Here is a 27,284-nt window from a genome sequence, read left to right on the forward strand (position 1 = left end):
TTATTAATTCTCCTCAATTCTTAAGCTTTAAGAACTATAAATGTTTTTTAAACACCCTCTACATAAAAAAGTTTCTACGTTCTTGTAGCCTGAAAGTCCTCTACTACTTATTAAGAAAATATTAGAAACAATACATTTATTTTAATTCTTTACGATAAAAAGAGTTCTAAAAAATTATTCAGTTCTAAAATACATTTCTTTCACCTCAAGTTATTGACCCCCTGATGATTTCTCGTGAGAACATAATTTATTCTGAAAATTTTAAATATAAAGTTGACCCTAATTTTCCTCTAGAATAAATCATTTAATAATAATAAATTTAAATACAAAATCATGATAATTCCACCATAAGCTTATTACTTTATGGTAATTCCATCCTCCGCCTCTTTTCTCTATTTTTGTTATTCTTTTGCCATTCTATCTCTCTGCAATGTTTTTTTTTTATTTAATTTTCTCTCTTTTAATTCACAAAACTTTCCTACGTGTGTGTGTTTATTTTTGTTTTTACTTTTTTGCATCTTTTTTATTATTTCTCCTTCTCTCTCTTTTTTTTCGTTCTAGAACTTGAGAGTATCGACACTGCTTGCATATTCAGTAGCCGCAGTAGTTCAAGTACAGTATAAAAAGCATTTTTATTGTTTTTTTTTGGTATAAGTTGATTCTTCTCTTATGCTTAAAACCCACAAGTTCTTCCATTAAGTTTTTCTGGCCATTAACTAAAAATATACCCAAATGAAACACTCGAATGATGGACGCGCTGCTTTGGGACCAATTGAGCCAAGCTACCAGTGTAATTCAATGAAAAGGCATATTAGAAGCCATTAATCTAGCTTCAAGCGTGAATGAATTGATAATTAAAGCTTTTCCTCGCACTGACGGAGAGTTTTTCGGTTCACAAGCCAAACACTACGCAGCATAATAGCTTTAGCTTTTCTCGTGTGTTTTGTGTGCGATGCGAAAACTCAGGCCCAATTGACTTTTCCTCATTTTATTCCTTTGATGCGCTCACCCTTTTTCGCATCAAAATACATTTATATACTGTATTTTATACCAACAACACGTTCCACATTAGCATTGAGAAATTCATTGGCCACCATTCAAGAGCCCTTCACGACAAATCCATCCCAAATTGTGTGCGCGTGCATCATTCTCTCACATATATAGAGAGCTTTACCATTGCCGATGAAAAGAACAGATCTATCTTTCACTTGTGTAGAAGCAAATTTAAGCGTAACCAAGAGAAAAAAAATATGCTGACAAAAATGCAGCCAAAAAGGAAGTTGAAATGATGCAGTGAAATGCATGTAAAATGTTCCAAAAATGCATATAAATCGCTTAATGTTGGTGCCATTGAGGAAGTATTTGAGGAGAAACGGAACACTTTTGAGGTTGAGAAATTTGTACTTTGTGCAAAATTATTGCCATTAGGAAGAAAAATGGCAATGAAAGCTTCTTTTCATATGTGGAAAAGTCTCAAATGGAATTTGGAAGTCGTATTTTTCTGTGTGGGGGAGGGGTAAAAGCCTGAGGAACTTGGGGGAGGAGCTTTTGCTCTCTGCGGGAGGACATTTAAGAAACTTTCAAAAAAGCACAACATTTCCCTCTCCCTGGATGAAAATTTCAATTAATTTGCATTCATGATTCCAATCTTTTGTTAAAATTTTATTTATTCTAATAAATTCTTAATTAATTCCTCTGAAAGCTTTTGCAAAACTACCTCAACATCCTGTATTACCTACAGAGAGTTTATATAGTTTTAGAGCTTTTTAATTAATTCCACTTCAATTACCAATAAAAACTTTCAACATCTCTGAAAGTTTCCAAATTATTTTTTTAATTTAATTTTCTTTTTGAATTTAGCTCTGAAAATTTCATTCAATTTCACCGGGAAAAAAATTAAATTAATTAAAAGAAAATCTCTGGTGTGAATTCAATTTTTCACCAACATTAAATATAATTAAATTGTTTTGTGGAAGTTTCAAAAGCTCTGCGAGAAAGCTTCTTCTTGCGTGCAAATTTCAACCTCTTGGGGGTTCCATCTCTGGGTGGAAGCGATAAAAACTATACACACTAAATTGCTTTCTCATCAATCGATTGATGACAAATTGCGTGGTGGCAAATGGGCAGGGGTGTGGGGGGAGCTCCAAGGGGCCAGATACTTCCACACTATGGAGCTGGCTCGAGGTGTGAAGAGTGGGGGAAGGGGCTATCAAATGACGTGGTTCAAATGCGGTGTTTGCAGAAAGTTTCTCGATCCCACTGACCGATAACACCTTGTGCAAAATGTGGATGCGCACATGCAAAATGGGTTCATGCGGTTGGGTACATTGATAACGATTTTGCCAGGCATACACCCGGGTAATAAAAATCATAATCAACTCGACCCCATGTTGAGGCTACTCTTTCTACGCACATACTCACAGCATTGATTTATTTTCTCAGTAAACAAAAAAATTACACTAGTTGTCCTACATTACGAAGTTTAAACAGAAATGAATTTTTAAATTGAATTTTAGACTTGCGGAGAAGTTAAGAAAAACTTTCTTTTGAATTTTTAAAGCTCTTTTGGGAGGCTTTTGAGAATATTAAAAAAAATATAGATTTTAGCACAACATTTCCCTTTTCCTTAAGGAAACATGTTAAACGAAAGCTTTTCAGTTCTTTTTTTTTGAACAAATATGAAAAATGAGCTTTTAAATAATAATTCGCAAATTATGTTCAGTTGAGAGAGCTTTTGAAGATTTTTATGAAAGACAGTTCTGAAATTTCGAGAATATTTTCCATTCCCTCAAATTATTTAAAATTATGCTTTTGAGCTTTTCCACGGCTTTATTATGAACTTTAATATAAAACTTCGTTCATTCTGTTGGATTAAGAAACCAAAAAAAAAAGCTTTTGAAGCTTAATGAAGGATGCTTTTGCGAAAATTTGAAAAATTCTTCTGCACAAGAAAATTAATTTTGATGAATTGAGCTTTAGAAACTTTTTAACATAAAACAATTTCGTAAGAGATCTTTTAAGTGAAATTTAGAGCCTCTCTGGGGCTTTGAAAAAACTGGAGAAAAGGCTTTAAGTCGTTCAAAGATCTATTCTGAGAGACTTATATATTATAATATTTAAGCAGCACACTTTGCACAACATTTTCCTTTTCGTAATTGAAATTCGTTCAAACAGAGCTTTTAAGCATTTTAAATAAATCATTAAGTAAAATTCAGAAATCTTTCCGGACCAGGAAATCTTGGAAAAATCTTTTAAAGTTCTCTATGAAAGACATTTTAGGGAGAATTTAAAAAATCATTTTCACAACATTTCCCTTCCCTTTAAAATAAATTTATTAAAAGTGAGCTTTTAGCTTTTTAGCGTTTAGAACTTTTTGTGAGGTTAAGAATCTTGAATGGGCTTTAAAAGCTCTTTATTTCAGTATTTTCTTTTCCCATTTAGCTTTCTAAGCTTATTTTTACATTGAAAAATTCTTTCTTTCAGTTTGCTTGATAGAAGAAAATTTATTTAACAACCTGACTGTTCGTATTGTAGAGCGTGTAGTGTAATGGATTGTGGAGGTCACTCCGCAATCAATTCATTTGACGAAAACACTTCATTTGATCAATTATCTCCTTTTGATTTCACCCCACATGGAGTGATTATTGATTTCCACACGCATTTCTTCCACACTACGCACCCCCTCATTAACTATTCATCGATATACATAGTCGTTTTTCCCCCATAAAGAAGCGAAACCCTTAAAATAAAACCTCTGCAAGGTTTTTTTACGACAAGGGTAGAAAATTATTTCAAGTGAAGGCGCCTGGTGAAAAGAAAAACCCTCCTACGTAAAGAAAAAAATTCCCCTCAATTTGAAAATCATCAAGTGCAATTTTTACACTGAAAGCTCCCCCCAATAAAAAAAGCTCAAGTCATAAAATTTCCATCAGCTCCGTGACCATCTATTGAGAAACATTCAATTTGTTGTCGTCTATTTGTTTTATGGTTGAATTGTGTCTGCTTGTGTTTTTGTGGTCCAGGCACATGGAAAAATGTGCTCAGCGAGAGAATCAACATATAGCTACACAGAACCTACTAAAAATTTCATCACGTACATGTAAAAAATGTGTCTAAAATCCAATGAATTGAGAGAGAAAAAAAAAGCATAAAAAGTGTAGAGGCATTGAAGACCTGTTTTTCAAGATTAAAATCTTCAATCTCTAATCAACACACACCGGGGGAACTTTGGACCCGTGGCGGGGGCTTTTCCACGAAGAAACTGCGGTCTGTGCTGTATGTATGTTTTTTTCTGCACACGGAGGAAAACCCATATTTATTGAAAACCGGCGGAATGCGGCTTAACAAAATATGTAGTTCAAGGTTCACGACGCGCGCGGTGTGGCGAACTCTTTATCAGCACTGAAAGGGAATTTTGCGGGAAGCGTCACAGCCCGGGGAGCTTTTGCCCCGATACGGTATCCAGCAAGGGTATAAATCACTTTCACACACCCACCTTAAATTCTTCTTATACCGAAAGCTCATGAGGTGCAAAGAGAGTGATTTGCAGACGCCAGAGGAATTTTCAATGCGATATTACACACCTCACGCCATCATTGACCTTTCTGGACCCTGGTCAGGGGGTTCACTTCAATGATGATTCTTTTTATTACTCTGATTCACTGCCATGGGATTTCCCCCCGAAAAACAAGACATAAAAGCTCGAGGGGAGCTCAATCGGAGGATTGATGAGCCCTCCGCACAGGAAGGTGATTGAAGGTGTGCTGTGGGGCGGGAAGAAAAAGTTTCGAAGAAACCAAAAAAGCCAAAGCAAAAAAAAGGGGAGATAAAGTAGGTTGAACTTAATGAATTTCAATGGCTTCATTGGCTTTTGAGAGCTTTGCTTGTTTCTTATAGAGAGGGGAGGGAAATATAAGTATATTGAGCTTTCTACAAGGGGACTAAATAGCTATAAAGTAAGTAGATTTAATGCTATGGGATGATGACCTAAATTCGACATTTTAGGGTTTTTCTAACTTACTATTTCTTCTAATTCTAAGAGCAAAAATTTAATTATTAAAAGAAAAACTAGATTTCTTCTTAATTAATTATTTTTGTATCTTATTTTTTCTTTTCTTTTTTAACCCTTTCGCGTTTTTTTTGGGTCAGAAGTTCATCCATAAGTGAAACATTTTATTTTCACGAATTTTACTGAATTAAAATATTTTTTAAAGTTGGAAATGATCTGAATTCACGTAAATAAGACTAAGAAATCGTTCAGGCTGAAAAATGTCCTCTAAAAGCTTTTGGAGAGTAAATATCGTGATAAAAAGGCCGTATGTTTCATGTGGACGAGAAAGGGTTTATCATTACTCTTCTTTTATCTCTTTAATGTTTAATTAATTTGGATAGATGATTTAGGAAATAAATTATTAATAAAATCGAATAATCAGATCCAAGTTAATTAATTTTCTTTCCTCGATTTAATCAATTAATTGAATCCTTTTAATAAAACTTCTCCATGATTTATTTGCAGTTTTTACCAGTAAACAATATAAAAAAATTAATCAACTTAGAACAACGCTAATAGTTGCCATGGGTTCAAATCCACTTTTAAGCAAACAACATAATTTTCATATTCACGATGTAATTTACTATTTGGGGATAAATTGAATGCAAAGGAAGCAAAATAAGAAGGAAAATATTCTCAAGTTTATTGAGAGTTTCGTTGGTCATCTTTTGGCATCATTAGTGAGAAATTATCGTAAAATGAAGATTTATAGTGTCTCTCCGTCATGTTTTGGCAATCTCACATGCGACAAGTTGAGCCACTTCCTCATCACAATTGACCATGAGAGCAATTTGGGGAGCATTTTGGGCCACTTTGTCCCCAGGATTCCTTCCATGTTGATTGTTTTTCCCACTAAAAGCTCTTCCCAGGGCAGGCTAGTTTCGGTACCTACACACACACACGATGAAGCCCCTTCTGGGCGCGCGTGTTTTGGAGGTATTTTGGAGTTTAACTTTCCGGCCAATTAACCATGACGTTGCCTTTGGATCGATGATGTTCTCGTGCTGTGTTGCCACTATTTTCGGGGCGTACGATGTATGTTTGACTTGATGCTATAAATACAATTCACCAACGGCCCACATGACCATGTGATTGACTCAGGATCACGTCACCTGCCCGATATTTTGGCAATTAGTGGCTTTTTTTTCTTGCTGTGTGTGTTCCATCTCTTCAGAAAATTTTCTCTTTGCTGCGGAAACGCGTCCAACGACGTCACTGCACGAGACGCCGCAACAAGCTTTTTTATCAAAAGATCCGCACAGGAGTGATGATTTCTATTCTGGGGAGGGGGTGTCATGTGATGGAGCAAATGCTATGTGTGTGCATGAAAATTCAACATGCGATGACTCACAGAGAATAATGCCAAAACTTCTCTCAGTAGTGTTGGCCACAGCATAAAGTGCGAGGGTGTGAAGGAAAATCGACTTTTCGGCCGCATATGCTGGCCATCTCTTAATTTCTAACTCTTGAAATATTTATGTATGTTATGTATGTATCTTGTCTCTTCTCCTACCCCCAATAGAAAACAATTCCCGACGAAACATCTGTATTTGGAAATAAACTAAACACACAGAGAGTGAGAGAGCGATGTAGTATGCTACTGGAAGTTTTCGGGAAATGGAAATTCCATGCAGCAAGTGTGCCAGAAATGTTGGACAATGGTGCTTGATTGGCGTTGAGATTGCCAAAAAAACGCCATCACCATGGAAAATTAAGCACCACCAATGATCGTGCAGAAAATACCAAACTCGATACATCTGAATAAAGTTTAAAAAAAGCAGCAGCAGCGACAAAAAAGCACAAAATTCATCCAAAGAAGCAAAAAAAGCTCGTTTTTTCCAGAATTACTCGCAAATAGTGGAAAATTTTACTCATAGAAGAGATTTTTTTTTATTTAAACTTCACTCGTTGAAATTGAGAGCTTGAAGGAGAGAAAAAGGTGGCAAAAATTTGAAGAGCTTTCAGTGCAGTAAGGAAACTTTTGAGAACTTTCGCAAATTAAGTTTGAATAAAGAAGTTTCCTTTTCAGAGAAGTTTTGGAATTTCTATAGTTCTTTAAAAAAAAAATAGCAGGAATAAAGGGACGTAGTTAGAAATCATATCAGGGAGGTGTTTTTGTTTTGTTTTTTTAATTGAAGCATGTTGAAAATAGGTGAAAATAGGTTAAAAAACATTTTGACATTTATTTACAAACGCTTATTTTTTTACTTTTTTTTAAATACTTTTTTGACATTTCTTTTTTCAACATTTGACGTCTATCGTTTGATACGTTTGAAAAACCATTTTATAATATTTTTAATATAATCTTTAGCATGAACATAATTTCTTTTAACTTATAAAGAGAAGCGTTAACTTCCTAAACTTCTAGACTTTAGAGGGGTGTTTAAACACCCAAAAACTCTCCCTGGATACGCCCCTGGCGTATTGAATTAATTTTTTTTTTTCATGAATCTCTTTACTTTAATTATTGCTTAATTTTTATTGCAAACTTATCGACTTTTATGAGAAAACAACTGCAGAAAAGAACACGAAATTTTAAAAATAATAAGCCATGAAAAAGATTTTTATCCAAAATGGGATTTTTCCCGACTTAAACCTCACATCTGCCTGTGCTGTAATACAAAATTTATTAACCCGCTAAATCCCTCGTTGTCTTATGAATAAATTAGTAAATTCATGCAGTTTTTCAATAAAAATTATTTAATAAAAGCTCCGCCATGATGGTTAATGTTGCCCTCATTAAAACAAAATGAACTTTCAAACTTTAACAAACTTTTAATTAATCATTTTCCCCGGACCAACAACAAAGTTTGTAAATATTTCAAAACAATTTATTTTACAGTGTATGCAAAAATTTGTGAATTTACTAAATCTCTCTGTTTGCTTTGGGGGACGCGGTGAGGGATTGGCTTATTGAAAATCCTACCAATACCTCATCGAAATTCTGTGAATCCCCGAATGATGCAATTATTTAGTATGCAGCTCTGCATTTCTGGTCAAAAATCTCCTCTGTCCACGCACAATGGTGGTGAATTAATTGGAATAATTTTGGAGTGTGATTTATGGTGCTGGATGCGCCCGCGAGAGAACGAAGAGAGAGAAAAAAAAGAGGCTCGTCTTGTTTGATTGGAATAAATTGATTTAAAAGGGAATATTGGGGCTCTCTGTAAACAACCAAAAAGATTTTCTAGACCGACATCGTCGTCGCAATAAATTGATAACATACAGCCCTCTTCCCGCGGCTCACATGTCGCAATGCCACGATTTGTTGTGCTTGAGAAATTCGGTCAGAGCTTTCCCTTTGAGTCTTTTGGAAAATTCCGTGGTGGAACTTTTTCGTCGGGGGAATGAAGCAATGAATGCGCTCAATGTGTGTGTCCATTCTGTGAGAATATGAATTTTCTTCATCATAAAATGTTGGAGTTGAAATTTTGTGAGCATTCAGTGGGATTTATGGGTGCAATTCTTGTCTCACAGTAAATTACAGCGCTGCTTCGTGCCCCGAAGATGTGCTACACGGGTGCGCAATTATTTGGTGGATGGTGCGATCGTAAAAAAGCGACAAGTTATTTGACGATGCGAGTGCTAAATTCTTCTGTGCTGCGATGGTCTCTCTGACTTCACCTACGTGATTTTTCAGCTCAATCTGCAGTGAATTGAGTGCAGTTGCGACAGTGTGGTGTTGGGAGTGATCGTCAATCTCTTTTAAACTGCGAGGAAAAAAAAAGCTCTCCAACACTTGAGAATCTGCAATCAAAACAACCACAATGGATTAGCTGATAAAACACTCTCAATAAGGCTATGGTGACTTTCGCATATAAGACTCACCTGGAAATACCTGAAAATTCTCAAGAGAATTTCAAGAGAATCCAAGAATAGGAGAGAGGTGCGCAAATAAATTGAGGAGAATTGCCAAAGACTCAATGACTTGACCACAGATAATGGAAAATTTGCGGTCATTTTGCTTGAAATATCCGAATTATTGAGTTTCAAAATTAGGCCGTTAGAATGCCTGAAAATAATTTTAAGAAAATTAAAAGATGAAAAGCTAAAGAAGAAAATTGAAATTAAAAGATGAAAAGCTAAAGAAGAAAATTGAAATTAGAAGATTAAAGAAATTGAAAAATTATATAAATAAAAATAAAAGACAGCAGTTAAAGAAGAAATTCAATAAAACACAAGAAAGCTCAACGTTATGTTGTTGAAGCTTTTCAGACTGATTTTTCAGACAATTTAAGACAAGAATTTTAAAAACTCAAATTTTGTAGCTTAAATAATTTAATTTATTAGATTAATCATTAATCCGTTTAAATTTTTAGCTTAAAATTTTCTCTCTATTCTAATTCCTAATTTTTCTTTTTAGGAGGTTTTAATTTAAATTTCAATTTTCTTTTATTTTATATTTTTAATACCTAGTTTTTTAGTTTTGATTTTCCCACAAGGAGTGTTTATCTGGTTTATCTGCCGAGTGTTGTGAATTTTTTGACGATTAATGCGAAGATTGGTGAATAAATCCAAGTATTTCCGAAGATCTGAATGCTTTCATTCAGATTAAAGATTTTTGCTTAAAAGCGAATTAACTTTTTCCGGCTTGAAGTTAGTACTATTTAGGCTTTAATTTGGCATTTTTAGGCTTAGATTTAATACTTCTTCAGCTTTTCTTTATCTGAACATTTAAGGGACTAAAACCGAATAACTCATTTCAGGTTTTAGTATTTTTTAAGATTTCTTTCTTGATCTAAAAATTTCTTAATCTTTTTTAGGCTTAAATTGAGTATTTTTAGGCTTAGACTTACTACCTTTTACGGTTAGATTTACTACTTCTTAAGTTTTCCTTTCTTCATCTGAATCTTTATGAGATTAGGATTATCTACTTATTTTTTTTTTTTAGATTTTTTGGCGAATAATCCGAATATTTTCATTTAGATAAACACCCCTTGTTTTCCCATTTAATTCTCAAGTTTTTTTAAAAATTTTTTTTTCTATTTCTCAATGTATTAAGGCTCTGTTTTTATGGCCATTTTATGATTTTGATGTATGATTTATCATTCTTAAATCGGATTTTGAAGTTAGAAATTCTAAAAAGAATTTTTCTACCTCCTAAATATTTTTTTTTAAATTGAATTGGGTAATTATTTAAATTTTTTAATTTAAAATTCTTTAAAGGTTTTTATATGTATATTTTGCTAAAATCTTTAAAAAATCAATAATTTTTATATATTAATTCTATCGATCATTTACTTTCAAAATCTCCCTTGTATGCCCTCCAAGTAGGGCAATGTAGTAGTTGTAGTAAGTTTATTCATCTCATTGTAATGTAGAACATAAATCTCACCTCGCTGTGCTATGTACTTTGTGTTCAAAAACTCCTCATGAAAAATTCCTTCAACAGAGAAGAAAAGCTCCGTGCAGAGCTTTATCTTACCACCAAATTTATTTCCATCTTCCAACTTAAATATTTCATCCAAAATTCTCACCAAGAATTCTCACCAAAGTATGGTTCCGGTCAGAAGCCCACCACCCTTCAACCCTTGAACTTTAAACCAACTTTCAACCCCTATTCACTGGGAGATTTATCCCAAAATCGTTGATGCGTCACTAGAGAAGATGGGCGACGTTGTAGGGCTGCCTCAACCCCATTATGTTAACCCTGGTTGGGTGGAGGTGGTACTCACGCGGCCATCCATTTGGGGTGTTGTGCATCACGTGCCCGAGAATTTTGGGTCTGGCTGCGTGTCACCATGGCAACAGTGGAGACATCAACCGGAGGCGCGTCAAATTATCGCTGCAAAAACGCGCGGCTCCCTCTGATAACTCGGCGTCCCCACTGCTGATAGCCCATATCGCATGTATTTAGCTCTTCCCACCCAAATGCTCTTTTTACGGGAGCCATGGGGGGTCATCTGCGAAAAAGTTTTATCACCTCAAAAATGCACAAAAAAAACAACATTTGGGAGCATTTTCTGCGGTGTGCTATGTAGCTTCAGAAAAGCTCTCTGGGGCATAGAAATCTCTCCGTAGTTTCTTTTTGCGCGCGCGGGAAGTTTGAGGTGGAAGCCATTCACGTGAAAATACAACGTGACTCGGTCGTAGACGCCAAGGGGAGGAAAACTAGTTAAAATGGAAGCAAGAGGTGTAATTGTCCTTGTGAGCTTTTGCTGTATTTCAATGTAAAATTATACAAAAGAATATTATTCTTTATCTTCTTTTCATTCGATTGATAAATAAATATGATTTTATTTAATTAAAATTAGTAGTTAATGTTCTAAAATAATTTCAAAAGACATTTTGAGAGCACTTAGCAGCCCCCTAGGGCGCCGGCGGTGCTGGTAAAATGAGTTGGTGTGGTGGCTCCACAACATATAATAGTGGATCATGGAAAATACCTACAATATATGTAGTATGTGGTGATGGGATGGAGGCAATTTTCCCTCCATCAGTCCCCCATACACAAAGCGGATAGAGAGCGCACTGGCACAATGAACTGAATTGACGGGATGCATAAAAGATCTGGGATTGATTACAAATTCCAATGGGACGCATTGACTTGCGTCGTGTGCCTTCCCATGCGCCACAGCTTGCCGCGGGGACGGACGCGAGGCTACCACGGACGTCGCCACGTGAGTATTTCGCATCTTACCTGGCAGTCGTGCCTCCGTCCACGTGAGGTGGCTCCACCCCGTGTTCTGGACACGTCTCCTCGCATCTGCCCCACATTTCGAACGCCTCTCCCGCAGCCGGCAATAACAAACAAATCGCACAGTTTCATTCCGGACGCCACACCAGTGAGTCCTACGCCACCACCTCAACATTCGTGTTTGATCCTGTGAACCACTTAGCTCCCTCTAAAAGAAGGATACAATCCTACATACAGTTTTTCATTCTTCTCGCGTGTGTGGAAATTCTGACAGTGAAAAATCTCATCTTTGTGGCTTTTTTTTTGCTAAATCCTTTTTCAGAAAAACTTTCTGGCATTCGCCAAAGGACTAGCCATCCGTGAAAAGTGTCCCAAAGGAGACATTCGTATGAAAAGTTTGTGCAAAAGTAATTTTATTAAGTGCAAAGCATTCAAAAGTGTCAGAGATTTTAAATAAGTAAGGCTCCAGATTTCTCAGAGAGAGAGAAGTATTTTCCAGGATATTTTTCAATTTTTTTATTCTTTCTGGCAAGCTGGCAAAAGTTTGGAAAATTCTTACAAATTCTTGTAAAGTAGAATGGAAAAAAAGTTCAACAAAGGGGACATTCATTGAGGGAAAATATTGTTTCTAAAAAGCCTTTAGGTATATGGGTTTTTTTTTTCTAAACCTAAATGAAATATTTCTTGAAAAGCTCTTTTAAAAAAGTCTTAGAGGCAGTTTCAACATTTTTTTAGTTTTTTAGTTAAAATATCTTCTTAAAAAATATTCGAAACTTTTTTCTTGGTCAAAGTTAAGCCTCAAGAAAAATAAAAAATATAAAAAATCATAATAATAACTTAAATTTTTTAAATTTAATAACTAATTTTATTCAAGCAAGAAAAAGCAGGACCAAAAAACAATTTTATTTCATGTTTATTTATAAAAGAATTTCTTTAAATTATTTCTAAAAATTCATTTATCGTTTGGTAAAAAAAAAATCATAGATGAATGTCCCTTTGAACTTTTCTTTGTTTAATATTTAACTCTATACATTTTAAAATGCTTTGTTTAAAGCTTACGAGTAATCCAGAAAATTAAAAATTAAGCCCAAAACTCCTTAAAAATTATTAAATCTGAAAAAAATCTTCAAAAATTTTACTAAAATCTGATAAATCTTCTCTTGAATTTTTTTTAAATCTCAGGAGCTTACTTCTCGCACTTTGTTTTAAAGTTTTCTTTAGGGATCGTGCAATAAAAACAACCTACTAAACATTTTTATAAATATTAAAAAAGCTTAAAAATATATGTAGAACATTGAGTGCTGTGAGAACTTTCTAAAGAAGTGGACAAATTGAGAAGAATCTGCCGAGAAAAAAGCTCAGCTTGCAATTTTTCAGAGTGTTTGGTGAAGATTTTAAACTTTGGCTGCTGCTGTGAGAAGTTTTTTACCCTTTGCGTGTGTCTTGTTCTTGGAAATTTGAGCAGAAAAATTGATCCATCAAGACCAAGGGTGAGAGAGAGAAGAAGGAGTTTGAAGATGCTGACAAACTTTCCTTGTGCTGATGTATTAAAAAACGTGGAAGTTTTGAGAATTTCCGTGAAACGCTAAGAAAGTCAAGGAGAAAAAGGAAGTTTGCTGAGAGTAAGAAAGGACGTTGCAAGAGGAAGGAGGAGAGACAAACTTAAGGGATTGCAAAGTGTTTTGCGGCAGAATGAAATCCCGCATGGATGAGGCAAAGACATTCTACCATCCAGCTCCTGCCACGGGTGGGTACTTTCATCAACAAGCGCCCATGGGGAGCAATCAAGGGTGGCCAATGATGGCAGGAGAGGCAGTTGCAATGGTGCAGCAGACACAGGGACAATTTTCGGGGCAGAAAATGCCATGGAGCTTCCCACAGAGTACCCAAACGGTGCCACCGAGCTTCCCAGGGCGTCCGTATGAGCACTATGGGTACATTGCGGGCTCACAGGCGGCCCCATCTGTGCCTCATGACAATCTGAGCCACCAACCGCCCAAGCGCTACCTGTCGCTCTCAGGTTTGTGTTTACGATTTTTCTCTCATTGCTGGAATACTCCGCGGCTAATAAAAAGCCCCCATAACTCTGCACAAGTTCCACAAGCTGAAAGTTTTTTCTTTATTCCACCGTTTTGGTGAACTTTACGCCAATTTTACGTTATTCCCAACATCCAGAAAAGCTCTCAAAGTCCTCCCACAGGTCACGTTTCCCGCCATATGATCCCCCTCTTTCCATTCTTCCAAGAATCCTTTCCATTTCCCTTCCTTCTAAACGGAAGGATTTCCTTGGTTTCCATCAATAATCCTTTTTTACTCTTGTTGAGATTAAATTGCCTGTGAGCCGTGGGAGGAAAGAGAGCGAGGATGGTGGAAATTTGATGAGATTGAAGTGAAAGAAAATGGAAAACTTATAAATTCATATTTTCACACGCATTGCGATATGAATCTCCCGAAGAAGCCACTTAGGGCGATTAGATTGGAAAATGTTTATCATTTTCGGGCAGCATTATCGCAATTTCATTTCATTTTCTCCACCTACGATGATAAGGTGCCAGGTTAACCCTTTAGTGCTGCGTAGGAATTTTAGTTGAAAATATTTTTGAATACAAATATTCTTTGCAACACAGAACACTTAAAGAAAAACTTTATGGGAAAATTTCAAAGATTTTCTTTCAAATTCTCAAAATTAAAAAGAAAATATTTGAATTCTCTTCGACCACTTGCCCACAGAAGGGTTAACGGAGAAAAATCTCACCTTATAGCGAGGGAAATGATTTACCATATTTTCTCAATATTCTGCATTACTCCTCTACCTCCTACCCTCCCCCAATACCCCCTGTGTGGGTGTTTGCATGCGTGAGTTCGCAGAAGATGGATCTGTGGAAATAAACATGAATTTGCACTTTTATCTTATTTATCAAGCGAAAAAAAAATGGAAAAATCATTTTCCTCTTCTGCAGGAACTTTGAAAAATTACATTTAAATATGAGAAAAATACTTTTTTGGCGTGAGAAGTGTGGCAGAATATTGGGTTGAATTTAACTTAAATATGAGACCAGCCGTGTGAAGCTGCGAATTCTGATAGAAAAATAAATGGCAAAAAAAAGAATCATCTTCTCACACAAAAAACTTAAACGGAAAAAATGATTTGCGGGCTTTTTGAAAGAAAAATCTCTTGAGACGCGCGCGCGTCTGTGTTAATCCCGCCGTGAAACTTTCGTTTTCATTTGAAACTCTTTTTTTCGCACTTTGGAGCAAAAGTGAAATTTTTATCGATAATTCATTAGGCTGGTGGAGCCACAAAAAACACCCAAAAAGCAAGCGAATAAAAAAAGTCGTCTTGGCGATGCGGAAGGGGCCGCGGAGTGGTGGGCCCCACGGTGTGTCCGAAAATGTATACAAGAGAATGCAAAGAAGCAAAAGATTGTAGCGATGGGCTCGCGTGGTCTCCGTGGTAGACGCTGAGGAAGTCCATGGGTTTTTTTTTCTTCTTGTTGTTGTTACAAGATGAGTGTGTGATGTATGAATAATGGGTATTGTTGCTCAGTCACATGGGAATTTTACCTTCCTCCCCCGTTAAAGGAAAAAAGAAAAAGAAATGCATATCCAGATAATTGAATTAAGATTGAAATTTCGTCGCACATTCGTCAAATTATCTCTTAAAGTTTTTTTTTTGGATTTTTTTTCCTTTAATTTACAAAGAATTGCAAAGTGTGGACTTGAGGGAACTTTTATATGGTTTCAGGTTGTTGTTGAAAGTAAAATGATTTACAAAAAAGCTGCGAAAAAAGGTGAAAAGTGAGAAAATTTATAGATACAAGTTTATTTGGAAAATGTTCAGGAGAAACTTTTAGAATTTTTTTTAAAACGATCTTTGCAATTTTTATAGATTTTTTAAAATTAATAAATTACTAGAGGAGCATTACTCTTAAATTGAATATTCTGTAATTGATTTTTTTTTAAAAAGATTAGGATTTTGCTTTGAAAATCATTGTTTTGTTTTAACCCTTTCAGGTCCGCGATCAATCTTGGTAATAAACAGAAAACAAAGATTTTCTTTAATTTAAAAATGCTTTTTTATGGGGCTCTTGGACTTGTTTAAAACATTCTTCTCTAATCAATAATTAACACAAAAAAGCAAAAAAAGTATTTTTTAAATGAATCTTATTACATCAGAAAAAAATCTGAAAATAAAATAAATTAGGTTCAACTAATGTTTCAATTTAATTAATTCAGTTTTTAATTTGAAAAGAAAAGTTTTTCTTTTAATTAATAAAAGAAGTTCTCTTATCAAATTAAAGAACTTTCTTGCAAGTCGAATGCTGAACTCTCTTTAATCTCAATTGAATTTGTAGATAAATTAATTTTCTTACTTAGAAGGTGTTCATTCATCTTTATACGGCAAAAATTCTTCATTAGAGGAATTAAACTAGGGTAATAAAGATTAAGAAATCGTGCAAGACTTTTCTCTTTTTCCATAGGGATTCGTTGGGTAACACAGAAGAAAATTACCAAAAAAAAACGCAAATAGTGACGTCACTTTTATGATTTTTTTTTAAATTTTTTTTTCAGTTCATGAAATGTAGAAATACTTTGTATAAGAATCATCAATGAAGCTTTAACATAAAAGCTTCATGAATTAAACAGATAAAAATACAATAGTGACGTCATTGTTTGTATTTTTGGGCAAATCTTTGCCGGCATACCCCAGTTAATGTCAGTGGAAAATTAAAAGTTTTTTTGGTGATTTCTTCTTTTTTGGTACTCTACATGAATATTCGAATACTTTTATTATTTAATCCAATTAGGAGTTTTCTAAGACAGAGATGAATAAACTCCTTTATGATTCGTACTTCCTTCTTAGAAAAATTTCTTCTAAACTGAACCTTTAATTTTGATTTTGAGTGATGAAAGAAAGATGATTGAAAGGTTAACAAGGCATGGAAGGAATGGAAAGAAATGATTACAAAACCAACAGATAGCCCCTAATTTAGTAGCTGGTACTACCTACCTAATCAGATGATCACATAGAATATATTATATCGGTTGATCACTGATGTGAGTGCCTCACTAATTGCCCTTCTATATACTTACCTACCTACCTATATATTTTACATAATCCAAAAAGAATTGTGTGTGACTTTTCGTGGGATTTGTGAGGTGAATACACATTAATTACCCTCCTTGTAAAAATGCATACAATATTGGTGAAGACAGTATAGAGAAGGTTTTTTAATAGAAGAGATGAAAAAAAAAAAAGTTGAAGAAAAGAAAAAATATATATTCGTGCAATTAATCGTGATGTTGCGCAACTTGTGACGATCCGTGATTCACGGAGAAAGAGAGACATATCTATCTAATAAATAAATATGTGGATGCGAAGAAAAGCTCCCAGGGGGTGGTGGGAGGTGTGTGTGTAATTTCGTAGAAGAAGAAAAACAACGAAGGTGGTGTTCAAAACGTACTGAACTAGTGTCCTACTTCTCTCCTTCCTCATTCGCATTGCATTTCTTCCAACACTTTTAATCGTCTTCGTTTCGTGCTCCCGCGCGCCCCTAAAGGTGCTACATATGTATATATTATTTGCAGCAGCATTACAAACTAATGGAGCAGAGCACACTCATATATATATTTCATAGCATAAATATGTATATAAGCTGAAGATTGTCTGCATTGTAATTTCCTTCTCTTCACAAACTTCTTCTTTATGCCATTTTCTGCACCAAAATGATTGCGAGCTTTTGGTGTGCGCGCAAGTACCACCACCAGTGCAAAAGAGCTGTATGCATGGTGTTATGGGTTGGTGAAGAGTGAGAGTTCACTTTCGATTTCATTTCAAAATTTTCTTACCGCGAAGAGATGGCAAAAAAGTGCACCGTGATGGGGGAAGGAAGAGAATTGTGTAGTGTGTTGGAATTTATGGGCTGAATTGAAGCTCAACAGTGAGAAAAGAGTCGAAGAAAGATGTTGAGTGCTCACGAGAAAGCCTCAGCAAGACTTCTTTCCTTCCATACAAATAGTAGGGGGGGATCGTACGACCGAGGGGACATACATGTTTTTGTATACATTATTGTATGGGCAAGAGGGGACAGTCTATGTTGAAAATATATTGGAAAAAAAGTATAATTTTGAGGGGTTTTGTATTGAATTTCGATTCAAATATTGTTATGAAAATTAAGGTAATATTGAACCTTTAAATACTGAAGATCAAAATTTTAAATAAGTTTTATCTTATGCTAAGGGGGCTAAATAGGTCCATAAAAGTCTTAAAAGGAAGTAAAACCCAAATAATAAATTCAATAAACGAAAGAATATTTTAAAAGTTGCTGAAAATATAATTTTTTCATTTTTTCTTTTGCTGAATATATTTTTGTCCTAAAATTCTATTTTGCTGGATCTTAAATTTTGCTGATTTTATTCAGACAAAATTCTTAAAAATCGCTGAAATTCTTAAAGTCCGCAGGAAGCTTTCAAGGCTACAAAGATTATTAAAATGTTTTTTTTTAGCAAAAATTAATGTTTTGTTAACTTTTAGGAAAAATTAGAGCAAAGAATACTAAATAAATTGTATTCAGCGTAATTTTAGCTAAACTTACCTTAAAAATTAAGCTTGCTGAATACAATGACTAGAAATAGTAATTTATAAAGGATTAACAAAAAAAGTTAACAAATTAACTTGAATATAAAATTTTTTTGAGAATTTGTTTTTGTTCTGAACTATGACTTAATTTGATATTCAACGCACAACGCTGAAATGCTCTTAATTTAACATAGAAAATGTCTTAATTTGTAATTTAATTCAGCAAAATTGTGAGCTTTAGGTGACTGTTGAAAAAAAAAACCTTTAATTTGAGAATAAAATTGAGCATAAATTTCAGCATTATCAGCTTTATCAGCACTTACAATCAATGTGCTGAATATAGCTAAAATTATTTGAAAAATTAAACTCAAGGAATTCCTTAAACTTAAAAGAAATCAAAATTAAACTAATTCTTTTAGCATCTGTTCTATTCTTATTCTTATGCTCAAAGAGTATAAAACAGATTATATTTCTCCTTATCTGACGCAAATCATAATAATTTAATTATTTTATTAATGTTGCGACCAGATGCGAAACGAGTTTTATAATAATTATTTCAATTGAGCATTATTAATTTGAATTAATTTACCTCAAATTAAAATTTCATTAATTTCTTCTATTTAACTGCTGCTAAGTGGAGTAAATAGGAACATCAAAAACGTCTGCTGTGATTCTTTTTAATACTGTTCTATTCACCCTGTTATAACTGTCTAAATAAATTGACGATCTTGGAAAGAATTTTAATCTTTTTCAATCTCTCTTCAGTCTTCAATCATCTTCAATCTTTTCTTGCCATATTTTGTCAACTTCCAAGTTGACTTTTTCTCCAAGATACTCACACTGAAAATGCCACACAATATATATGCGAGTGACTTGGCATTTTCCCCGCAGAATCTCCAATTCAGCAAGATCATCGCTATCACACAACGCAAGCAGCAGCGTATAAATATAGAAAAAATATCTCTCTGAGCGATTGTCAAGGTAATAAAATTCTTAAGACAAATACTTTTGCGAAAAGCTCTCCAAAAAAGCTCTTTTTGCTGGGCGCGAGGTTTTGGGCGGAAAAACAGGGCTCACGTGTTTGAATATTTTTGCCCCTTTGTATGATTTATGTGACCCCCTGGCCCCTGTGTGTTGGGACCCCAAAAAAAGAGTCACAGTGAATACTGAAAGAAATGCTCGTTGCCGGCGTTTTTCGCATTTGTTCAACACATACATAGCTGGAAGTGCTTTTCCCGCGTATATACATGGGGGGATTTAAGTTGCCCCGCGTGTGTGTGTGTGTGGGTACATGTGTGTATATGCTCACCTGGAGAGACTCTTATTTACCTTTCGGACAAACGGTGGGGCATCCCGAGGTGGGGGGCACCGTGGGGCGCTAGCGGAAGGTAGCTGTGTGCGCGAAGATATCGCGAACGCGGAACACAGAGAAGCCCCATCGTTCATTTTCGTTGCAATTCGCGGGCAGGTTAGATGTGAGTTTTTGGTTACCTTCTTGTGCGTGTGTCGCCAAAAAAAAATTTCTTATCAATCTCTTCAATATACCTGTGTGACGAGAGAAGAAGAAAAAATCGCCCTTATCGGGGAGAGAGACTTTTTTTCTTCAAACTTTTTCTTCTGAAAAAATTTTGTGTGTGAATTTGAATGAAAATTTTCTTTTGAATATCAATAAAGGAGAAAAATCGGAAAAACTTGGAAGTGTACTCAAAAGGCGGATGTGTGACTGTTTCCTTCAGTGTGATTTGAGACTTTACATAGTGGATTCTTTACCTGTTTGAACGCCTAGTGGTTGGTACAATAGGTGTGAAGATCTCCGATGAGATCACAAATACCAGGGAGAACGTTTGAAAAATTTTGCGCGAGTGATTGGATGCTGTGAGAAAAATTGTGTATATGCGATGTTCTGAATGGGAGATTTTTTTTTACATACATACATGTACCTGTGAAAAAGAACAACACAACAATACCCATCCCCAAGCATTGACTATCAATTTGCAACGCATGGAGTAGCACGTAGAAGGTCGAACTCTTTATGTGGAGTAATGTTATTGGTGACAGATCCATTTGGTGTCTCTCTGGACAAAATTGTGCCAAAAATTATCCTGGAATTCCTTCGTGTTCGACGATTTCTACGTATTTTGTGACACGGTGTAGGTGGTAGAAACATTACACAGTAGCCCCACAAATACTCCACGCACAGTCAGAGAAGAAATTTTTGAAGAAAAAAAACATCCCGGGAAATTTTGGGACTTTAAATGGGCGACACAAGGGTCGCCATTCATGTGAAAAGACCTACCATAGCAAAGAGTATCCCTTTTGTCCATCCACCCCCCATTGAGATCGCGTGTGGACTTCCGCGCGCGCAGCGAAAGTGAAAGTGTCGTGTGATTTGGTGAAGTGAACGTGAAAACTCCCGAAAAAAAAGTTTTTTTTTTCCAACCAACACACTCTCGTCACAAAGCAACTCCCCCGAGAAAAAAAATGGATTACCAGTTACCGCAGCAAATGCCCATTGGACCCCCAACCCCAGCTCCGAGTCCCCATATTCAGATCATGCAGAACTCCCCGCAGATACTGCCGTCGATGCAACCCCCGAATTCACTGCCAAACATGCCCCTTCAGGTGATCCATTTGCCCCATATGAATCCCCCGAATGGAGCACAAAATGGTGGGGGTGCATCGCAGCAGCACAACTCCCAGAATTTGCCACCCCCATCGCAGATCCTCCAGGTGCATCATCAGACAAATGGGACTAATGGCACGCCAAATGGGCAAACACCAAATGGAGGGCCCAACGGAGGGATGAATGGGAATAATGGGGCTAATGGGGTAAACGGTGAAGAAGGCAACAGATGGACACAGTTTCAGGTTCAGCAACTATGGCGACATCATGCATATCTCAATGGTAATGTCCCTTCTTAACTCTTTTTCTTTCAAAAGGATCGTGTGTGTTGGTTGAGTCTTAAAGGCGTCAAAGGGGTGGAAAAACACAGAATTTGAGTTGATAAGATCTTAAAAGATCTATTTAGGATCCTTAAAAAATAAGGAAAATTCATGATCAAAAGAAAGAAAAAAAGGAAATGTAAGTGATCTTTATTCCTTCTTTGTGATCTTCCGATCTCAGGTACGAAATCTAGCCTTAAAACTTTACAATGCTGCTGACTTAGTTTTACCTGTGGATGAGTTAAGATATGATCCGGTAGTTTTAAAAATTAAAGTACTTGCAAATTAATTTCAAAGAATTTATTATTTATGGAATTTAAGGATAAAAACAAATTTTAGGCCCTTTTCTTAAAATTCTGCTTGGATTGAGAACTCGGAAAATCTTTAAGATCAAAATCAGTCTAAAATTAGCTCCAGCTAAGCATAATTTTGCAATAGTAATTTACAAAGGATTAAAAAAGTTCAAAAATTATCTTGAATATAAAAAATGATTTGGGAATTTTTTTTCTTTGAATTATGAATTAATTTGATATTCAGCACAACGCTGAAATGCTCTTAATTGAACGTAGTAAAATGCCTTAATTTGTAATTTAATTCAGCAAAATTATCCTAAATTTTATTTTAAACTCAACCTCAATTTAACTCCAATTCAGTCCTCAAAAACGTACCTTTTTTTAAAACCTTAATTTTGTCCTAATTCTAAATGATTAATATTGGATTGAATTGATTTGAATTCAGTCTTTAATTTAGCTTTAATTCAGCTCCAATTGTGCCTTAATCTAGCTTTCAGTATCGACTTATAATCAATTCAGCTCTAATTGAGCTGCATTCCAGCTGCTAAATTCAGCCCCAATTCAGCATTAATTCAGCTTCAATCCAACCCCAAATAATTCTCAATTTAGTATCAATACAGTTTCGATTTACCCTCAATTCAGCATAAATTCAGCTTCAATTCAGCATCAATGCAGTTTCGTTTTACCCTCAAATCATCCCTAATTTACCCTCATTTCAACCCCAAATTCAGCTTTGATTTTTCATCAATTCAGCTCCAATTCAGCGTCTATTCATTTCTTTCAACTTGACTTAAAAATCATATCTCAGAAAATTTGAACAGTTTACCCAACTTCTTCAAAATCTCTCGAACAGAAATAAAATTAAATAAGAAAATTCATAATTTATTAAGAAAAAATAAATAAAAGAAAAATCAATATTCAACCAAGCCTAAAAATGCGATTTAAACTTTAATTTAATCGATTTAACCCCTTAAATCGACTGACTTCTCTTAAGATTAATATGTTTCATTTTTTTCTCCTGATCTAAAATAAAATCAAATAAACTTCCTCAACGGACTCAACATCAGATTACAAGCACTTAAACCTTCTAATCTGTTTGAATGTCTGTTAAGTCGATTTTTTTTTACTTATTTGCATCTTCGCGCGTACCTTTCACCTTTCCAAAAAATATTCTCTTTGACCTTTCTGTTCAATTAAAAAAGAAATTGATGAAAAAAAATACTTTTATGAGCATCTCACGAAGAGAACCTTCTGCAGAAATTTTTGCAAATTTTATGCTGCAGCACTATGTCTTCATAGCATGATAGGTTTGTGGATGAAAACGCGATTGTGCGGAAGTTAGTTTGGAAAAATCTCCACATTTCCGCTTGAGATGCGTCAAAACTTTGCTCTTTGATTCATTATTTATTCCTCCTTCTCTCACCGAAAAAAAGTGCGTGTATATTTCGTGAATTTCTCGCGTCTGGCTTTCACTTTTTCAGCCGCCCAAAAAAAAGACTGGGCGAACACAAAGATCAACAACTTGCGGGTTTTGTAGTAACGAAAATTTTGGGGCTCTTTTGGGTGCGCGCTCTTTCTCTTTCCACGCCAAAATGGTGTATGGGTGAGTGAAATGAGACTTTGCGACAAATGAAAGTGGTCAATTTTTGCATTGTTACTTACCTTGACATCCATCATTGCGAATATGTTTACTGAGAAATATGTTCTGAGCTACATACTTTTTTTTTGAAGGGGAAGAGGTTGTGCTCGAATTATTTTTTTGGGACAGAAAGGAGGGATTTTTGGCCCTTTATTCTTAAGGAACCTTTGTTGATTTTAAGGCGTGAGAAGTTACAAAGTTTTCCCAGAAATTAAAGCTTCTTATTACATTTCTTTGCCTTTCTTATTACGCAACCATATTAAATAAAGAAAATAAATCATAAAATTTGTATTAATCATTCCAAGATTAAACACAATTATTCTAAAAGTCCTTTAAGAAAATCCCTTTAATAAAAAATCAAACGGAAGGAACTTTCTGGAGCTTTTTCATATTTCCTTCGCTAAATTAGGAGCTTCTTGTGCAGAAATCATCATTGAATCTGCAAGCATAACACAAACACACAAACATAATGTTTTTATGGCATAAAGAGCTCCTCTGTGAGTATTTGTATTTTGTGTGAAATGAGCGAAAAACTTTCTCCAACTCAAACTCAGTCAATTGAGAGACTTACTGAACGGGTTTGTCTGCCTTCTTTACTTAACTTACTGACTTAGTTGATTCGAGGCTTGGATAATGTCTTCCGCTATTGCAATTTTCATTTTCTTCAGTCGCGAGACGCACTCCAATTGCAAATTCTCACGAAGAGATGATTTTATGCTCGCATTTTCCTCTCATTGTGGATCTTTTTCTTCTATTTTTTTGCGTTTTCCACGCATTGTTGCAACATTTTATTGCTGATTGGGGGATGTTGGATGATTTTTGTTCTCATATTTTAACTTAGGATTTGTTTAGACGGTTTGTGATTTATTTTGGATATTAATTTCAAATATACATATTTAAGCTCAAAGATAGGATTTGATGTACTTGGCAGAAGGGAAAATGTGTCTTTTGTGGGATGATTTTAGTGTTTTAAAATATTTTCATTACCCTGAAAAGTTAAAAAAAAAACATGATTGTTCCAACTAATTTTTTTAATCTAATAAAAAATAAATAAATACCTAAAATAAAAGAGTAAAAAAATTCTTTTAGCGTCTTTTAAAAGCTTCATAAAAATCTGGATAATTTTTTATTTAAAAAATCCGTTTAGTAATTCTAAGTAAAATGAATAAACTCCTTTTAAAAGAGTTTATTTTCCAACTTAATTTTCCTTTTCTTCTATTCATTGATCATTCTTCTTTTGCAATTTTATTTCTTCTTCAATTCTTTGCAGCGTTGGTCTTTCTTTGCCTAAGACTTCCGACTCTTTTGCTTCTTTCCTCCACACCATGACCTCAGCTCTCAGACCAAACACGACTTTTTAATAGTCTTTTCTATGCGCCACCAATTTCATCATCCGGACTGTGTGCGAAAAGTGAAAACAAAGCTGCCAAAAATTGTCTGTGCGCCTTTTTGTCTTTTTCTTTGGAAGTTGCTTCGTCTTCTATACACACTATTTTGCCAAAAAGCACTTTCCCCTTTTTCACGCAGCCCAGACTCTTTTATTGAATTTGCGATTGAGATGTCTTTCTTCCTCATTTTTTGGATTTTTATCTCTTTGGGTGCACGTGTGTGTGTCCAAATGGTCTTTTCACGCGGAATTGATTTTGCCACAAGATTGCTAACATGGCCAGTTTCTCGTTTTTTTCTTCTCATTCTTTTTCTTTTTTCCTTGGTGGGAAAATTGCAGTGTATGACCAGTGCGGGATGTCAAGAGGTCAAACAGTATGATGGAGATCTTGACGACAGCTACTAATTTGGAAAGAAAAACAGACAGATTAGGCCAGCTTGTCGTCAACAGCTACATGTTAAAAATCTTACGAAATTCCTCCTTTGCATTTCCAAAAAACAGAGCGCTTTTTGCGGAAAAAAAAAGAAAAATTATCATTGAATTAATTTTTTTCCACCGTTTTCGTGATTAATCTTTCCGCATGTGTCGCACTTTCGGTCTCACTCTCCGAAGAAAGCGAGAGTTTCTGTATTTTTGCCCATAGTGAAAGACATCAACCAAATTGCCCAATGATAGTGTAAGTGGAATGGAACGAAATGACTTTTCTGTGTGCACCAAAGCGATATTCAGTGGCTATCGCGTTTTGTTATGCAACACACCTCTGCGGGAGCATCGCAGAAAATGCGTCGTTTTTTTAACATGAAGCGTCTAATCCAAGAGGTAGAGCTGTGGAGGAATTTTAATTCAATCACTCGCAAAAGTTTCTGCAGCTATTCCATAATATTCATATGATAAGCGGAGTAGCTGCTCTTTATATGCAAGGGGTGTATATCTGTGTGATTTTTGGAACATTTATTCGGAATAGAATTTATGAATTTTATTAAAATTCTATTGCAGAATATTCTGATTTCTACATGATTGAAAGCTTTATTGAACGCTTTTTTAACACCTTGTTGAGAGAAAGAATGTAAAATTAAGATTGTAGGATTGCTCAAAAAGGAAATCAAAAAAGAGATTCGATCTCGTGATAATTGCTTGAAAACTCTGAGAATTATGCTCCTTATGAAATTTTCCGAAACATGAAAACATGCAAAATTAAACTTGTTTTAGGAAGTAATTAAAATATAAGAAATTCTTCACTGGATTTAACTTTCGGACTCTTCTTTAAAAGCTCCTGGATTACTTATTTTAAACTCCCGGAAAATTCATTTTTGACTTTCAGAATATTTTTGGAAAATCTTTGGGAAGGCATAAATGGCTCAAAAATAATCAAAAGTGGTACAAAAAGAATTGATAAAAAAATGTTTCAAATCTTAAAATAACTAAAAGTTATCCAGAATTATTTGATCACATTGAACTCAGAAACTTTTTACACAGAAGGATTCAAAAATTATTCACAACTTCGAATTATTTCTTTGAATCTTCCGGAATATTACTTTTTATAAATTCTAAGAGCAAAAAATCGTCCAAGAAACGTACAAAAGTTATATAATTACAAGAAAATCATAAACATTCAATCAACAAAGCTTGAAGAACATATAAAATGGCAAAAAGAGAACTAAAATATATCAAAACGTCGCTGTGTGGTATAGAAATTGATGCTTTTTTGTTTTACTTTTATTCTTATTATACTTATATTCTCAGTGGTTAAATTTTTATCTTAAAACCATAAAAAATAATATTCTAAATGAATTCAAAATTCCCTTGGAGTTCTCTTAATTCTCCCCAGCTACTTACCCCTTGGGAATTTTTCACCCAAAGAGATTGCCGAGTTTTTCCAACTTTTTGCACTTTACACAAAAATATTTTCCCATGGATGAAAATTCAAAATGAAAGCACGCGGTGTTGCGCAATGTGAAAGAGAAAGATTGGTGTGTGCATTTTATTTATTTATTTTTTCTTTATTATTTTCATCACCACATGGGGGAGAGGAAGAAATGCATGAGCAGGTGAAAGAAAAAAAATTTGCACATGGAATGCCAAAATGCATACCGTTCTCCTTTTAACCTACATTGCAGTGGGTGTTTGTATTGGCAAAAGTAGCTTCAAAACAAGGCTCAAAAAGAAGAAAAGAAAAGAAGAAAAAAAAGAGCTTCTATGGGGTTTGCATGTCTCACGTGGAAAAGTTTAAGCTATCTATACTTTATACTTGTGAGCTAAAGCCCCATATATGTACACAATGTAGGTATCTTGTGCAGCACAATAATTTCGCTCTCACTCTTTCTCCCCCATTCTTTTGGGCATTATGTGGAAACTTGGAAATCCAAATCCACTTCCTGGAGTTATGAGAATCGCGTGAATAATGCAAGAAGTCTCCTCAGTGGTCTGTTGCCCAAGTCACTGAGGTATGAAAGTTTCTGTGTGCACGGCTGTACAACAGCAAGTGTTGGTGGCCAATTGATAAAACACAAAAACACAGTCACAACAAACAAATTATGTTTAGCATAACACGAAAGGGCTCCTCCTCGCAATAAGTTTATTGCACAGAAACCCACAGGCCCATTTCTTCTTTATTTCTTCTTCATAATGAAGCAAATAAAAAGCTTTTTCTTTTTTTCTTTATCAAAAGGAAAATCGTCTATCTCATGCTCTCTTATCGCACCACTTTCACGGCCCAATCTATTGAGAACTGATAAAGAGGAATGACCGAAATTTC

At 34.9% G+C, this 27,284-nt stretch overlaps 1 protein-coding gene across 15 annotated transcripts in view; it reads left to right on the forward strand.

Moving 5' to 3' along the window:
* The window catches only part of LOC129793035 (hepatic leukemia factor), a 94,543-nt gene that overhangs the window by 37,297 nt on the left and 29,962 nt on the right, over positions 1 to 27,284 (forward strand). For 8 of the 15 annotated variants that reach the window (XM_055832567.1, XM_055832569.1, XM_055832571.1 and 5 more), the window contains exon 1: positions 604 to 21,172. The exons of 4 other annotated variants lie outside the window; for them this stretch is intronic. In XM_055832567.1, coding sequence (XP_055688542.1) covers positions 20,749 to 21,172 — 424 coding nt within the window. In that variant the 5' untranslated portion in view covers positions 604 to 20,748. Of the gene's footprint in view, positions 1 to 561; positions 21,173 to 27,284 lie in introns of those variants that run through there. 3 more of the 15 variants (XM_055832576.1, XM_055832577.1, XM_055832578.1) reach the window with 1 other exon arrangement.

The sequence above is a fragment of the Lutzomyia longipalpis genome, chromosome 3, assembly GCF_024334085.1.
Source record: "Lutzomyia longipalpis isolate SR_M1_2022 chromosome 3, ASM2433408v1".
NCBI classification, from domain to species: Eukaryota; Metazoa; Arthropoda; class Insecta; order Diptera; family Psychodidae; genus Lutzomyia; species Lutzomyia longipalpis.